This window comes from Diadema setosum, chromosome 8 (assembly GCF_964275005.1).
Source record: "Diadema setosum chromosome 8, eeDiaSeto1, whole genome shotgun sequence".
In the NCBI taxonomy this organism is placed as follows: Eukaryota; Metazoa; Echinodermata; class Echinoidea; order Diadematoida; family Diadematidae; genus Diadema; species Diadema setosum.
This window is the reverse complement of record NC_092692.1, coordinates 38,528,738-38,546,305: the sequence shown is the minus strand read 5'-3', so window position 1 is coordinate 38,546,305 and position 17,568 is coordinate 38,528,738. Positions and strand designations below refer to the sequence as shown.

General features: G+C 38.5%; 1 protein-coding gene across 1 annotated transcript; it reads left to right on the top strand.

Annotated features, from left to right (window-relative positions):
- The first annotated feature begins 369 nt into the window (after positions 1–369).
- LOC140231982 (mpv17-like protein) lies at positions 370–13,615 on the top strand. The gene is made up of 4 exons (XM_072312134.1): positions 370–785; positions 4,541–4,641; positions 8,588–8,686; positions 12,838–13,615. The coding sequence occupies exons 1-4, from the start codon at positions 440–442 to the stop codon at positions 12,859–12,861; spliced, it is 570 nt and encodes a 189-aa protein (XP_072168235.1). The 5' UTR covers positions 370–439; the 3' UTR covers positions 12,862–13,615.
- Positions 13,616–17,568: the final 3,953 nt, after the last annotated feature.

Sequence of the window (17,568 nt, the reverse complement as noted above, 5' to 3'; positions counted from 1 at the left end):
CGAACAAATGGGTCAATCCGTGCGGGCGTATGATTAGTGGCCTTTGCAACAAGGCGTCTTAGTGTTAATTTGAAAGACCACTGTCAACACAGTGGTTTGGGGGTTGTGTTTCATTTCTATGGTTTTTGTCTTACATTTTCGACGGAGCCTCTCATCTTGCGCGGCTGAACATCATACTATAAATGACATTTGATACAACACTGCGCGCGCAACATACACACTCATACACGTGCTCGCTGCCAAAAGAGTATGCCGGTAAATTTCCGTAATGTATTATTCCATTCATCAGCCAACTGATGTGATCTGTTAGCCGTGTGAGCTACAGAGTTCAGCGCTGCATGAGTGAATGAGCCGCACGAGACAACATGTGTCGCACGGACTTCCCAAATTGTCCTGATTCTCGTCCTTGATTTTGGGATGAGACCGCGTGGATGTCGCAATGGCGTCGACATCGCTGCTCGTCGCCTTACGGACCAAAGTCAAGCCGATCACGGTTTTCGCGCGCAAGAATCCCATGCTGGCCAACACCATCACTTACGCCGGACTCGGCGGGCTGGCAGAATTCACTCAGCAGGTCATCAATCGGCGCCCGGGAGAAGATTTCGAATGGAGGAGGATATGGCATTTTACAGTGATAGGCGTGTGCTTCAATGGACCTGTAGGACATATTTGGTATCGATGGCTAGATCGATTTATAGCGACAGGGACCAAAATGGCTCTAGGGAAAAAACTGCTCCTGGATCAGTCGATATGTGCCCCGACATTTATTGTTGCCTTCTACACAGGTAAATTCCCCACGATTTGAGGTTGCATTTGTACTAGAATATTTATCTCCATCCGTTGTCTCGACGGTCGTACTGAGGGAGGTTTCGGTTGTGTGTATAATTTATACACACGACTTCCGCAATAAGAGATACCAGTAATGACCCCGATCAAAACTCATCCTCATGTCGAGCTTTCTCTTTCTGTACGTTTCTGCAAATCTTTTTTAGGCTGCAAGAGCACGATCTACGTGGAGATGTTGAATATTATTACCAGAAATTTATACTACTATCATGCACGTCGATTATCGGCGTCTGTTGTACATGCATTATTATATTATCGCTTTTTTTTTTCGTTTCCGTCAAGTACACACCCGATATGCGAAATTATTAATGGTGATTCGTTATTGACGATCGAATTTCAGTGTCGCTAGTGTTTCATCCAGGATCTCTTCGCATTGACGAAGTCACACATATTAGGTTACGTATACATCAAGTTAATATATATTTCCACCCCATGTTCAAAATAGCATACAAAATATTCATTCAACACTCATAATATGCTTATTTGGGAATATGTTATTATATTTTTCACTGAAAATGACAAAAAAACATAAATCAATGATGTCCACTGGCCGCCAAAATTTTAGATTAAGAGATTTCTGACCATTTTAATCCCATTTTCGTCATAAGCTTCAACTCTTTACTTCCAATTTTTTTTTTTTTAAATCTGACATTTTTTATCTCTGATATATTTTTACCTCTGACATAATATGTCTCTCTCACACACACGCACACACACATTATTATACACGTGTGTGTGTGTGTGTGTGTGTGTTTGTATGTTTGTATGTTTGTGATTTTGTTTTGTTTTTTTTAACCACTGACATGATGGTCTCTGCCTGGCCCAGCACTAGGCATCACACGCGTCGTTTAAACGTGCTATAACATTGCTTGCACTCGACGCCAGTCTGTTACCCTGCAACATCAACGTGACGGCATAACAAATCGTCCTTCTGTTATTATTCACAAGAGCCTATAATATTACTGGCGCAACGACATGAACATGCCTTTTTCGTATCAACGGCGTATCCCAAATATTGTTCAGTAAACGAAATGTTTTTAAAGTACCTACTTCGGCATTAAGGCCGTGTCACACCTTTCGCGGGCAAGCCTTGCGGGCGACTTGCAAAGAACAATTTTTACTACCCGGAGGTCCGCGTAGATGATCCGTACATGACAGTACCTAGCACGTATCTCAACCGTAGTCGCCCGGAGGTGCGCACGCATATTTTTTTTTTTTTTTTTTTTAACCCGCATCCGTGTTTAGGCCCTGTCACACCTTTCCGGGCAAGCTACCCGGGCTTGTTACGTGTAGGGATTTTCTAGCATACCGGACATTCCTGGGGGCGGAAAAGGATTTGAGCGAGTCAGCGCGTGTGTCTTACTTGCTGGACGCGTTCTACAATAAATTATACTTGCGGGTATACTGTCTGACCTTTGTACCAGTCGCGTGGGGGCTTACAACTCAGTGAAGGAATTCCTCTGATGGAATGGCTGAAATCCCACAGAATTTCATTATCTTGGCTGCATACGGGACTGCGAAGTACCTACGTGGGAGTTGCCTGGGAAGTGCTGCCGCTAAAGGCCTCCTACTGGCGTTCTGCGTGGACCTCTCCGGGCATTCCCGCGACTCACCCGGAAAAAGTTTTCGTCATGCTCAAAACTTGGTTGCGGTTAAATCGGACTTGCGTGAGCACCTCCGGGCAACTACAGGCGAGATACGCGCTAGATACTGTCAGGTGCGGACTAACTGCGGAGAGCTCCGGGGAGTAAATTTGTTTCCTCGCTAGTCAAGCCGCAAAACCTCCCCAGATACGGTATGACAAGGCATGAATGAAAATTGCAAACATTCTTGTTCGCCCGCTGAAAATCTTCTACGTGCTGGAAACTACCTCCTCGCCACAAGCCCGCGTAGCTTGCCCGGAAAGGTGTGCTTTATTTTCCAATATTAAATTGTGTGTGCGCACGCGCTCGTGTAATCATTGAATCGAAATCAGTGTTTCAGTTTCAGTTTCAATAGTTTATTTCCATCATCACAAAGAAAAGAAAAGAAAAAGTTGACATAATCCAAAGTGATACAATTTTTTTTTCATTTCTCTTACACTCGTCCGATAAAGGATTTTTTCAATACAATATAAAGTATATCATACACGAATGATGTCGTAAAAAATAAACAATGCACTTTGTCATGGCAACAAAAATAGTAAATAATCACAATGATGGAAAACAGTGTTCCACTAAAAAAGCCACGCTTGTAAAACGTGGAACACTGGAACAAAACAACAACAGCACCAATTTGTTATACCAATAAGACATATTCATTTTAAATTCTTCTATATACTATTGTACATTTTACTCATTGATATAATGATGTTGATACTATGAACAATACTTACTAGGATTTTAGGATGCAAACGTATAAACTATATAACATATCACATTTGTGGCACAGACACTATGGGGCCAGGTGTGCCAGGAAAATTGAACGGAAAAGAAGATATGCAATCGGCCACAAAAAAAAAAAAAAAAAAACATGACGACAACAACAACAACAATAAGACAATACACAGAAATAACAGAATTTGAGGAAATGCACTCAGACAGATACTGGACAACGAAGAACGAGGAAAAAGGAGCAGGGAAGAATAGAGAAGGAAAAGGAGAGGGATGGAAAAGGTCTGTGGACACACTACAAAATCTCAAGGAAAAGTGAAACATGACGGATTTTTTCATTGAACAGAATTAACTGGTATATTTAGAAAACAAATATTTTTTGAGTTTATACTTAAATGTAATTAACTTCACAGATTCTTTTAGATCATTATCTAAGCTATTCCAAAATCTGGGTCCGGTATAAACAAATGTATTTTGAGTGTGTACAGTTCTAACTAAGGGAAGATGAAATTCTTTAAACTGTCTAGTAGGATAATTATGTACGTGGCTGTTACGGTGAAATGTGTGAGAGTGTTTCCCAGCTGTTCATCTAAAATTTTCTTGGTTTTTACTCATTTTTGTCAGTCAATGGTTTATCTGTCTATTTATTTTCTGGTTGTTGTTTCAAATTCACCATCTTACCAATCTTATATAGGTTACTATTTTTTTTTAATCGCAAATCAACAATTTCACTGATGACTAACTTTATCAATCAGCCTCGATTTGCAGTGATACAATGCTTGACAACAACTATACTAATTAAGACTATAATATTATCATCTTTACCGTGGTTATTTTTTTTTTATTTATCACTTTTAGTATTGTTATATAGTCTTCTTCATCATCATCATCCTTTACATCATCACGTTTGTTCCGATATCAAAAGACGGAGAATTACATTGCCAATATAATCAGAAAAACCAGGTTATTGTCGTAAATGCTAGTTATTATATTTCGTTTCATTTTGTTTTCATATCGTTTTGATCCGTTTCCTTGAAAACCTGCAATTCCTAGACAAGCTGCAGCTTTCCTGTATAGGTTTCCATCTCTCTCTCTTTCTCTCTGTGCTTTTTTTCATTCGCAATATCAAAATAATGTCCAGTGATATGCACTTTGTACTGTATATTTTAGTGAAATATATTTTGTGTTACCACAAAGTATTGTTTACTTTTTGAAAAATATGAAAATAAACTAAACTGAAACTGAAAGCTGAATGCATTGCAAATACAAACCGAGCACTCCTTTTTTCCGTGTTTCGTTATACAATCTTTGTCATCCCGCAGGAATGAGTGTGCTGGAGGGACAAAAAGACATTCTACGAGAGCTCAGGTCCAAGTTTGTGCCCACCTACAAGGCAAGCTGTTGCTTCTGGAGCGTTGCTCAGGTACATTGTATACCGGCATCTGACGTTGTCATTGTCATCCTTTGCTCTTCCCATGTCCATTCTTGTCATCCTGTTTTGATGTCTCGTCGACTGTCGATATTGTTTTAACTCCCAAACGTTATATTGCCTCGAGGGTGTTGAAGTTTTGTTTTTTGTTTTTTGTCATTGATTGTTTACATGTATGTACAATCATGGGTCATGATTGTACTTGTCATTGATTGTAATTGAGTCGACACGCGTGAATACATTATTGTCTTCTAACTGAGAGGCGTAATCTATAATTTTGTCATTATTTTTTTTTTTTTTTTATGGAAGAGGCGATGTCCTCTGGAATCGAAGCCGCCAGAGTGGAACAAAAGAGGTCTAGGATCCTATCAAGAAACTGCACAACCCGACCCTCTTCCGAGAGAGAGAGAGAGGGTCGGAACTCTTTCAAAACAGCACCCTCCAAAAGCAGCTGAACACTTCTAAGCAGCTGCTTCTCTCACCGCGCTGCCAACATCATCGCGCGCACTGTCCGGTTGGCAACTGCGTAGGGGTGTTGGACAGTATCGAAGAAAAAGAAGACTTCTTTTGACTTTTCAAAATGGTATTTTATTTACATCACACTTGCATACCATTCACATTGGTGCATTATTATATATATACATACAAATCATTTAAAAAGGGGGTAACATATTCGCCCTCGACTTTTTTTTTTTTTTTTTTTTACGGGTGGCTTGCCGTTTGTATATGCAGTAAAATCGAGGCATTTATACAAATCAGGAGTTTCAATCAATGGTAAATACAAATGAACTGGCTCTATACGGCCGTCAAATCAAACAGTTAGTGACTGCTTTGCAGTCGGCACGATTGCATCGTTGTATAGCATCTAGAAGAAGAAGAAGAAGAAGAAGAGAGAGTTTGTTAGATAAAGCCACCGGTGAGAGCCTTAACTGCTCGCTATTCTCGGCTTCAGCTTTCTTCCGTCGATATTCGGCGACACAAACAGCATGAGGACCGGTGAAAAAAAGGGCTATGATTATAAAGGAGCAATTAAGGCAAGGGCAAGGACAAAAGTTCCCAGTAAGGCTGACCACTGTGTATACAGACCGATATGATAGGAATAGGAATTCAACCTTTCTCTGTTACTGGTCTGTTATCATGGTTATATAATCGTGTTATACTGATCTTGTTGATATAGGGGATAAACAAGATTTTTGTCATGATAGACGTCTAAGACATGCATTGTTTTTTGGTGTATCTTTACTATAGATCATGAGTATTCACGTCTCTTTTAGTAGGTCCTATTTCGTCAATACATGCAACAATAACAACAACAATATAAGCACACACACACACACTTACACACTTTTTTATTGGTCCGTATAGTACGTGTATACAGGTTCTTAGATTTTTTTTTTCGCTTTAAATAGACAATATTCGGATATGCCAACTTTGTGAATAGATGTGGCTATGTTTAAACGAAAGACGCTAGCTTATAGTTCACCTCCTGCATTTTTGTCAGAAGAGTTTTAACTGAAATCGAGCAAAATCGAGCATTGATGTCCCCACAAAGCAGAAACACCCTTATGCAGCATTTCAAGGAAATTGTAAGTCGCCTCTTATGATCCGTAACGAGGAGATACATTAGGTTTGCTTAACTTTATCATGTACATTAGGCACGCAACTTCCTTATACAGACGTGGCATGCATTAACACTCTTAACCAGATTTTCATAATACGCAGATTTAGTACAGACTGGAATGTATTCCCCTCCACGAATATGATTATCACTTATGGCGATGGCGACGAAAACTTCATAAGACTCGTCAGTCACTGCCAGTGATCTTTCAATGTATAAAGTGGTCCTGGAAAGGTTAATGCACTTCTATCTCGCTTAACCACTTGTGTGTGTCTGTACGTGTCAGAACTGTTTACAATCATCAGTTTGAATATTATGCCAAGGAGGCATCACCTTCTTGCATAGTAGGACCTATTATAGACATATTATATACACATGCACACGCATGTTGTTATATAGGTCTACATTCATTTACACGTGGGTACATACATCATGCGCACATATACGTACATATATTATGTACTATACACACATATCACTATACTAAACATACACATGATGTATGTGGTTGATGGGAATGTTTACTTGTGGTCGGTTCTGCCCTTGATGACCTAAAACTTGGAGAAAGCTAATCTGCAGGCTGTAGCCGTTATCATGTTCCGCCATTTCCTCCGTGTTGCATGGCCTAGGCCTGTAGAATTGAATATCGGTTGAGAATGATAAGGGCGTTAAGTTGCCACTAAACCCATAGTGTTCAAGACCACTTAACGCCCTTCTCATTCTCAACAGACGTGATCATGCCCATAAACACAGCGGTCAGTGCTTCGGTTTTTTTTTTTCTGGTTTGTTTTGTTTTGTTTTGGAATAATAGTAATACCAAACGGCGCCCTTCAAACAACCGAATGGACACAGGCTATCGGTTATGTAATGTACCATGGACTTAGTAGGCCCTATGTTGATAAACACTTTGAGCTTTAATACCAGGAATGTTTACACTGAAAGGTCCGTCCACAAATCCAACGTTGGTTTGTGAAAATCAAGTTTTCGTATCGCGATGCAACACCAGATAAATCCTTTGTGTGAATGCCTCTTTCTCATTAGCCGCATTCACACTCACACACACACACACACACACACACACACACACAAGTTCTCACACGGCAAAAGAAACAAAGAAAGAAAGAAAAAACAAGCTCTTCTCGCCTTCTGTCATACCAAAGCGCTTTGTACCTCATTAAGTGACCCAACCGCCCAGGTACTGAAACTCTTTAATCATTTGCCCTTTTTTATATACTGAGGGTTTACATCACCATTGACACGAATGTTGCAGTTCGGGTTATCTGTTTACTTTGAAAAATACCATTACAAATGATTTCCCGTTGTTTATGTCTTTGCCTTTCTCACCATACTTTCCTGCGCTATAGGTTATATGCAACATCAAATATTTTCTATACTTTCTGCTTTTGGTTGAATTAAATTAAATTAGATTAAATTAAATTTAATTTGATTTAATTTGATTAACTTAAATCAAAGTTGATTTGATTTAATTCAATTTAATCTAATTTAATTCAGTTTAATTTAATTTGATCAACTTAAATTAAATTAAATTTAATTTGATTTAATTTAATCTAATTTAATTCAATTTAATTTCATTTGATTTAATTCAATTTAAATTAATTAATTTTTCTTTCCGTCAACAGTAATACGTAATACAAAGTATGCATTTGTCAGTTCTTATTCTGTTCCAAATGAATAATCTATCAAGATGGCTGTACATTGTATCATCTGCATAGTGAAGAATTTTCACAATGTTACATCCCACCGACAGAAAACCCCTCTATCTAGATATTTCTCATAATCAGTATACTTATAAGCTGCTATTTTCGCGTGCAAATACTTCCGTTAATGAGGCGGACACGGACATTTTAGACGTTGTTTACGCGAATTGACACATGCTATCGTAAGTGCACTAATATATTAGTGGATGGCAAAATTTTCGCGTGTCGTTAAATTCGTGATCCAACAGTAATTCTCTAAATTTGTGTAAATTGAACTCTCGCGAAAATAATATCTTATAATAACAGATCCGGCGATGATTATGATGCAGTCTAATCGTGTTAACCGGGCCCCTCCCCCTTCTTCGCCGATATGCGTATCTACGTATTGTCTGATTACTTTTCCATAATTGAATCTTTCAGCTGCATGTTGGCACCATTGCAAGTTTTTGATATTGACGAAATGATTATAGAGTGATAACGCAAAACCTTATCAATAATTGTAAAAAAAAAAAAGAAGAAAGAAAGATAATAATGATGATGTTGCACTTGCCCTCCTTTTAATCGGATAGAATATCTTTCTTATCATCATTTTACTCCCCTACAGGTATTCAACTTCCTCCTGATTCCCACGTCACTGAGGATTGTTTATATCGCTTCCCTCAGCTTTCTCTGGACCAACTTCCTGGCTATCATGAAACGAAGGGTGAGTGGAGGAGGCCGGAAGAGGCCGTATGTATACGATGAAAAATAAAACAAAATGAAACAAAACTAAACAAAACAAAACGAAAAGATAACAAACTAAAATAAAACCAAACAGTGTAGTATGCACTGGAGACTGGTAGCTCGTCCGCCTGGTGATTCGAAGGACCCGTGTTCGATGTCTCACTGAGCAATGTTATGTGTAATCAGTACCATCCCCTCTATAGAAGAGGCAAAATACTAGCTCTGTATGACATAAAATGGAGGTCCTGTGTGTGAGAGAATCACAACTCATGCACGTAAAAGATCCCGCTTCGTTTATTCATCGCAAAGCAATGAAGTGGTCCTGCCTGACTTCCAATATTGGACCCCATGGAAGACCAGCTATGGCAGGACTATCCAGCCATCTTCTCAAATGGAAATGAAACAAAAAAAGGAAGGCTATAGTAATTGATTTGTATAATAATAATTTCCTTTCTGAGGCTAGATCTCGGTGTTGTGTGTTATCGCTTTCTCCGATGAACTGATGATTATTATAGTTTGTTTGTTTGTTTGTTCCGTCTCAGAAGATAGCTCGATAGCCCGTGATACTTATAGCAGCAGCTGCACTAGCTGGTCTTCCACATGGGTTCCAGTTGGATGCGAGGCGGGACGACTTCGCCGGGTTATGTATCCTGCTCTTTGTGATCAATGAATGAATGAATGAATGAAGCAAGATCATTACGTGCTTAAGTTGTCACTCTATCACACTCGGAACCTCCATTTTCACGTTCCTTTCTGAGGGACAGTTATAGGACTATTTTCATTATGTCAGCATTTCTCTTGTCTCGACTATTAATCTTCTTGATAGGTTCGCAGATGTACCATGTCAATGCATGTAAACTCCGCGCAGATAGTTGACTTGATTTGATAAAGCAGCACACGATAAGATGTACAATACTTTCAGAATATTGTCGACGGCGGTATATCATTTGTACAGTATACACGATGACTCTTTCTGAACTATCTGGTATATATTTGATACAAATAGATGTGAACGTGTTTCATACGAGCGTATTCATTCTGGGCAATCGAGTGCAACCATATTATATAGCTCCAACCTGGTATATTGATACAAATAAATGTGAACGTGCTTCATACTAGCGTATTCATTCCGGGCAATCGAGTGTAACCTTATTATTTAGCTCCAAACAGAATGACGCATTCATCGTTGTTGCTATTTTTTAATCAGTGTATAGGCAGCACTCACACAATACTAAGTTGCACGCGTTATTCCCCCGTCTGATACAGGATGCAGCCTTTTATGTTACATACCATTCATTCAGCGGTTACGTTAGCGTCGCTCTTTTTCCCAACCATGTCGAGTCTGTAAACTGCACTTCATGCCCTATTTGGTCGCACTTTGTTCCAAAGCTCGTCAACGCTAATATTGCTGGTTCTGACCTGAAAAATAAGCAAACAGGTCTTCGTTGTTGCAAATAAATCGTCATGTTACTTTTGTTGTTCTTTTTTTTTTTTTTTTTTTTTTTGGTCTAAACCATACCCCATTTATATAGCTTTATCATCAATATTTGAACGAGAAGAAAAGCAAACATGCAGCTCTTGAAATCAATTCGTGGTATCTTCCAGTGTCATAATTGCACGGTGATAATCTTTGGTTCTTTCCTCACGTCCATGACAGCATCTTTCAGATATTTTAATTTGAAGAACGGGTCATAGGTCAAGCACACTTGTCAGTATCTGCTGGATAGCCGTGAATTTTCATTATCCTAGATAGATAAAGACAGTTAACGCGACAACATCTGTTCTTTGCCCTCATAAAAGCCACCATAAGAGGAAAGAGAAGTGTGTATCATCACTTTTAACTTTTATCAGTCCAGTCCGCTACTATCGATAAGGCTGCCTATTCTTATCTGCAGTATCATCCCAATTATCATGTGGTGTCAATTGTACGAACGACACCCACTTTATAACAAAATGAATGAAACAACATCTGTAATATAGAGAGTCGACAAACTAAACGATACTGTAAACGATACTGTAAGTTACATACGGAATGGTATAACGGCTATATTCCTTGGGTGACATCACAATGACAAAGAAGTAACCAATAGTGATAGCACATGGCATAGTGGTTCTATGACATTGCTCGAACGACAATTGCTCCCATGCAATATTTGCACGCTGTGAGCAAAACATAAAACCTATAATCACAAACATAACCCTAACCCTTATATCCTCACATCAAAACTAAAACCCTATCACAACCCTAACCCTAAGTCCAAGGAGAAAGTAAGACCGGAGCATTATATCGCAGGAGCAAATGTCGTGCCACCAGCACAGTAACCTGCATTTACCCAAAGACAGATACGGAATGACAACAACTTATAGGCAACATTTGGAGAGCATAAGTTCTGTTAAACGCATGCATGCTCACAGCAACTGGTCATATCTATAAATACGGAAGTGCCATTATTGAGACGAGGTGATTTCTTGCCTTGTCAACATTTTTCAGTCCGAGAAGACGAAAAGGCTAGATCTGAGATCTCGTTCATTAACTCCTTGGATCCGAAGAAATGAAGAAATCGAGGTGCGAATTCTCTCCTTCTTGCCTTTTTGGGCCCTAGAAGGCGAGAAGTTGAGATGCGAGATCTCGTCTTCTCGACCATTGTTGACAGCGTAGGTCATACAGCCCACGAGTCACACAGCCAACGAGCTAGACATTGTGAACAAGGCCCATGGGCTCCACACTAGGCAAATAAGATACATGAGATCGACATTAGGCAAACGAGGCCCACGAGACCGACACTAGGGAAGAGAGACCCAGGAGCTCGACACTGCGTACATTAAAGGACAAGTTCACCTTCATTAACATAAGGATTGAGAGAATGTAGCAATATTAGTAGAACACATCATTGAAAGTTTGAGGAAAATCGGACAATCCGTTTCAAAAGTTATGAATTTTTGAAGTTTTTGTGCAGTCACCGCTGGATGAGAAGACTACTGCAGTGTATGATGTCACATGCGTACAACAATATAAGGAAAATATGAAGAGAATTTCACAAAATTTCATCTTTTGAAAAAATTTCACATTCCCTTGACTCGTTACTGACATATGTTATGGGTAATATTATTCCCATTGCCTTTAGAAAGAGGCAAGTCAGGTGCTCTTTTATTATGCGAAAAAAGTGAAAATATGTTGAATTTTCTTTACATTTTCTTTATACTGTTGTACTCATATGACATTACGAGCCTTAGTAGTCTCGTCATCCAGCGGTTCCAACACAAAAATTTTAAAAATTCATAACTTTTGCATCGATTGTCCGATTTTCCTCCAACTTTCACTATTGTGTTCTATTAATTGCTGCATTCTCTCAATCCTTATGTTTATGAAGGTAAAATTGTCCTTTAAACCCTGTGATGTAATGTCAGTCTCATGCCCCCCCCCCTTTTTTTTTGCTTGTGTCAAGATCGTAAGCCTTGTTTGCCCAGTGCCCAGCTCGTGGGCCTTATCAGCCTAGTGTCGAGCCCATGGGCCTTGTTCACTTATTGTCTAGCTGTACGTGTGACTCGTGGGCTGTATGACTCGTGGGTCGTATGACTCGCTGTATAACTAGTGGGCTGCATGACTCGGGGCCTGTATATCTCGTGGGTTGCATGACTCGTGAGCTGTAATTCGTGGGCTGTATGACTCGTGGGTGTCGAGCTCCTACGTGCACCCGCTATCTCAACTTGTTATGGTCGGATAGACAAGAAGGTGAGAAACGAGATCTCGTCTTCTTTGAATTCCTTGATCTAAGAAGTCGAGGAGATGAGATCCGAGATCTCTTAATCACATTCTCTCCTAGGACCGAAGAAAGCGGAATGACGAGATTTTAGATCCTGTGTTCTCGATGAACCCTATCGTCTTCTAATACTATACACAAGTCTGCGCTAACTCGGAGCTTCAAAGGGGACATACACGTCTTTGTAAAAACTTGTTTGAGTGAATATGAGAGAGAAAGGAAATCATTTAACCATTTGTATCGAACAGAATCGCGTTCGATACTGAGTACATCTTTCATGTTGCCTGAGCTAATCATGCGGCGATTTGAAGAGTTCATGGAGATATACACTTTGATTCGTGTTTGTTTCGTATTGTTTGTGCATCTTCAGGAGTTTCCGAACGACGAGGCATAAGGCAACTAAGTTGACCAATTACCTATCGCAGACTTGGCAGACTCGTGCGGCCTCGTCGTAGCTTCATCGCAACTTCATCGCAGACTCATCATCACAAACACATCACAGCTTACCTTATTCATTACCACATCATCGCAACGTCATCGCAATTTCGTCGCGACTGCATGGCAGCTTCATCAGAGTTTAATAGCGCATTCTCATCTAAACAACCACATCCAACAACGAAACGGCTTAGGACCACTATCTTATAATGCACTGTCTCTCGAAATGTACCACCTCAGCCGTTTGGGGGTTTCGTTTTGGTATTTAGATACAGTACATTGTTTCACGAAAGAGGTTCAGCAGCAATATATTATTTGGTTTCTTTTCTTAGTATATAACACAACTTCAATAACATAATTATACGTCTCTGGATGTTCTTGCTAGACCGTCCTGTAAAGCTCGTTGCCGAAACGTGTAAATACTCACAATAAGATTTAGATGTGCGCATTTTTACAGAGATAAGAAAATTCATTCGATCCACATTTATTACACACCTTTTTACACAGTGTGGAAAGGTGGATTTTATCATGGATTTATCATGTACATGTTAGTATAGGCAGACTCAGAAGAGACAAATAACACAGTTTAGACGACCTTCTATACTGCACTATTATTAACGCTGTATACTCGAAAACTTATCGCATCGCGGTATAGTCAGAAGTCTTTATCGTGCGTTACATAATCTGCGACGAGTGTTACTTTTTTATTCTGGTTTAAGTTTGTTGAGCTATCTACACGAACCAGTAAATTAGTACGTAATCATCGATGCTTATCAAAATTTCGGCAGCATTTTTTTTTTTAATGGGCATAATCTTTATCAAAATTCGACTGATCTCACGTGAGGTTCAAGAATGAATGTTTGTATCACATTTGTGCCAAGAGACCAAAATGAAGCAAAAAATTTGATAAGTTGTTTTCTTTGGATTTTGCATTTCTCTCTTTTTCAGCCAAATTTCTGAGGAGATTATCATTAGGTTATGCAATTTTAAGTTTATCAATTGGTTCCCATTGTTCTCTGGATTTTATAGGGGGTGGGGTCCTATGGCAGTATCAGTGATTACTGCTCTCCCCCCCCCCCCCCTCTCTCTCTCTCTCTTTCTCTCTCCCTCTATATCTCTCATTCTTTCTTGTGTGTGTTTGTCTGTCTGTGTGTTTGTTTAAAATGTGCTGTGATTTTGTTGTTAGTATGAATTTGATTGGATTTTGACAATATTGAGAAGTCACTTTTGTTTTACTATATCCTTTGTATTATGTAATATGCATGTCACATATTTTGATTTTACCAAGCTCGTATACATGTACATGTATATAAAATTGGACGAAGTTTGTAATTAACATTCCTCGACTATGTCGACGTGTTATATAAATGTCATGCTCAGGTTAATGCTATAGACCATCTCTAAATCTCGTGGGATTGGTGCTCTCAACCAACCAAACGGTCTCCTTCAGTCACGTGATAATTATGATTATGATACGTAACCTAACATACCAGGAATTGTACTGGAAATAAAGAAAGCGACACGTTCACACTGGCTCATGTTTTCTGAGCTCTAAACTGCCAATTTGCGAATGATAAACGAAACTTGTGATAATATTATGTACTCTCTGCAGTGGACAGTCTCTCCCACATCATAATTATGATATTTAGCCGTAATGGGAGCTTGAAAAAAATAATGTGCTCCATGCTTATTTATACTGTATATACTGCATACAACACGATCTGTTCATGTGTAGAACACGTATAGTCTCTGAATACATCTCTCTCTCTCATGATATTATTATGTATTATATACATGTACTGTGTGTGTATGTGTGTGAGCGTGTGTGTTTAGATAGAGAGAGAGATTGGGGGGGGGGGAGACAGAGCTAGATATAAGATAGATAGATAAGATATCGGTAGATAGACAGATCGTCAGATAATGTTATAGATAAAAGATAGATATATACTTAGGTATGTATCAACATGAAGATATCACTGCTGTGTCATAGATACTAGTACATGTACATGTGTTATATTCACTACAATGGTCTTACCCATCGATGATGCCTAACATTCTCATACAACCGTATGCAATGTATTTTTCGACTCTCATTATCTTTTCGTGAAGCTGTGCAATCGACGAGCCACACAGTTTATGCTGGTCGTCAATCTTCACAGAGTGCCTACTGAATATGAAAGATGCAAAAAAAAAAAATAGTGGGCAGGGATGTTACCTTGAACTGTAATTGTTACTTTGTCTGCTTTTTTTTTCGTAATCTCAAAAGTTATGTCTCTCAACGACATTATGGCCTGAAATGTGACTGCGCTTTTTCCTAGTGCCTAACTGATGTATATGCCGAATGTATACTGGGACTTTCTGGTATTATTTGTATGTCGGTTTTTGTTATGTTGTTGATACTGTGTGGGTTATCTCTTTTTTTTTCATAATAATGATTTCTATCAAGAACGGTTACAGTCTGTACGTGAATGCACTGTTTCTTTGTGTCTGAACTGCCTTTTCGCGTCAAAGTACAAAATAAGAAGTTGAAGCCTGAAATTATCATGATAATGGCTAGCAAAGCTGTTTTAGTGTTGACATCATGGAACTGATTAGAATCAAGGAGCATTATGCTTCACGATAAAGGCAAAAGAACAAAATGAACAAAGTTACTAGTGTGTTTATTACTATTCATTTGATGGACCAGTTCGCGAAAAGATTTGGTCTATGTGTAGAATGCGATCGCGAAGTGAAAGTACAATACTGTATATACGCACTATTATGTACCTACCTTTACTATGTAAAGTTCATATCAATAAAAACGTTTCTTTTAAGTCATCGACATTTTGGGAACTAAAACCATTAAGTATTTCGTGCATCACGAATGAATGTTTTCGTACATCTTCAGCTCCCTTTTTATGATGATGATGCTATAGTCCTAATAAATGTTTACAGTCTTGTTAGAGATTATTATGGCCCGTTGCCAGCTATACCAACTTTTCCACTTGAATGAACTATCGAAGAGGAACATCATGTTTGGAGCATCCTGTTTTAGGATGTTGAATACCAGATTGTTTTCCAACTCGGGGCCTCTGACAGATCACCTACATACCATATCCAGCGAAAGTAGCCATCACACTGAAGGTTACACCGAGCATTTCCATGGCGTTGAAAGTTGTAAATTGAAATTCTCAACAAAATTATGTACCATGTAAACGATGTAAACCTTGTTTGCACACCTTGCGATATTCCGACACGGTAAACTGTGCGAGATTGGAACATTTTCGCTCTTCACCTTTGTGTAATCACATCGTTTAAAACAATAAAATTTGTCAGAAAAACTGTGTGCACTTTCGAAACGTTTTTATTGTCTGACAGTTGAAAAAACACCTCTGTGGCATGTTTACGTTGTTGTTGTTATTTTTTGTATAGTACATATGCACATGTGAAACATTTTTTTTTTCTTTGTGTCAGCATGCACAATGTGGACCTATAGGAGAAATTCCGACATAGTTCACTTTGCGTAACCTTGGAGCATATTCGCTGTTCACTCGTGATTAGTATCAACGCACCGTGTGAAACAGACCACCGCCACCACCACCACCACCAACAACAACAACAACAAGAACAACAACTAAAACAACAACAAATCGCGTACGGTCCACACACTGCGAAATTCCGACACCGTAAAGTTTGTGTGACTTCCGGAACCTTTTGTGTGACAACTGAAAATATATGACTGTGTATACACATGGTATGTATGGGGCGACAAAGTGACATTGGGATTATATTGTATGCCTGTACATTTACTGTTGACCCTATGCCTACCGTGAGTATCAACTTTTACTCTTAAATATCCAACGAGACACAGTGTTCAAATTCATGAAATTCTTCCGTCGAGATATTTTCATTGCAACTGATTGACAAATTGCCCTACATCGACGTAAATAAGCACTGAATTGATCAGTGTTTAAGTAGTAGCCATGATAAAAAAATCATGGGCGTACATACTCGAGTAGGATTCGAACCTACGACCTCCTGATCACCGAACAGGCGTCATCTTCACCAGACCACCGAGCTTTCGCCCGACAGCAAGTGTTGGTTCTAATCCTTATATCGAGTATGTACGCCCATGATTTTTTTATCATGGCTACTACTAAAGCACTGATCAATTCAGTGCTTATTTACGTCGATGTAGGGCAATTTGTCAATCAGTTGCAATGAGACACAGCGTGTTTGGTATTTTATGTCGTTCCCACACTTTCATTATGGGAAAGTATTTCTGAGTAACTGTAGTGTCGTCACACTTGGGATTAGTGAGTGTTGGTAGAAAAAAAAAATTATATATATATATATATATATAATAATAATAATAATAATAATAATAATAATAATAATAATAATAATAGTAATAATAATGATAATAGTAATAATAATAATGATAATAATAATAATAATAATAATATTATTATTATTATTATTATTATTATTATTATTATTATTATCATTATCATTATTATTATTATTATTATTATTATTATTATTATTATTATTATTATTATTATTATTATTATTATTATTATTATGGGAAAGTATCTCTGAGTACCTGTAGTGTCGCCACACTTGGGATTGTATGTATATATATATATATATATATATACATTGTATATATAATTATATGCATATA

Bases quoted from the DNA above. Each gene is read 5' to 3' on its own strand.
- LOC140231982 (XM_072312134.1), top strand. From the start codon at position 440: ATGGCGTCGACATCGCTGCTCGTCGCCTTACGGACCAAAGTCAAGCCG. The intron at 786-4,540 runs GTAAATTCCCCA...GTCATCCCGCAG, and splicing joins TATTGTTGCCTTCTACACAG to GAATGAGTGTGCTGGAGGGA. The intron at 8,687-12,837 runs GTGAGTGGAGGA...GTGCATCTTCAG, and splicing joins TGGCTATCATGAAACGAAGG to GAGTTTCCGAACGACGAGGC.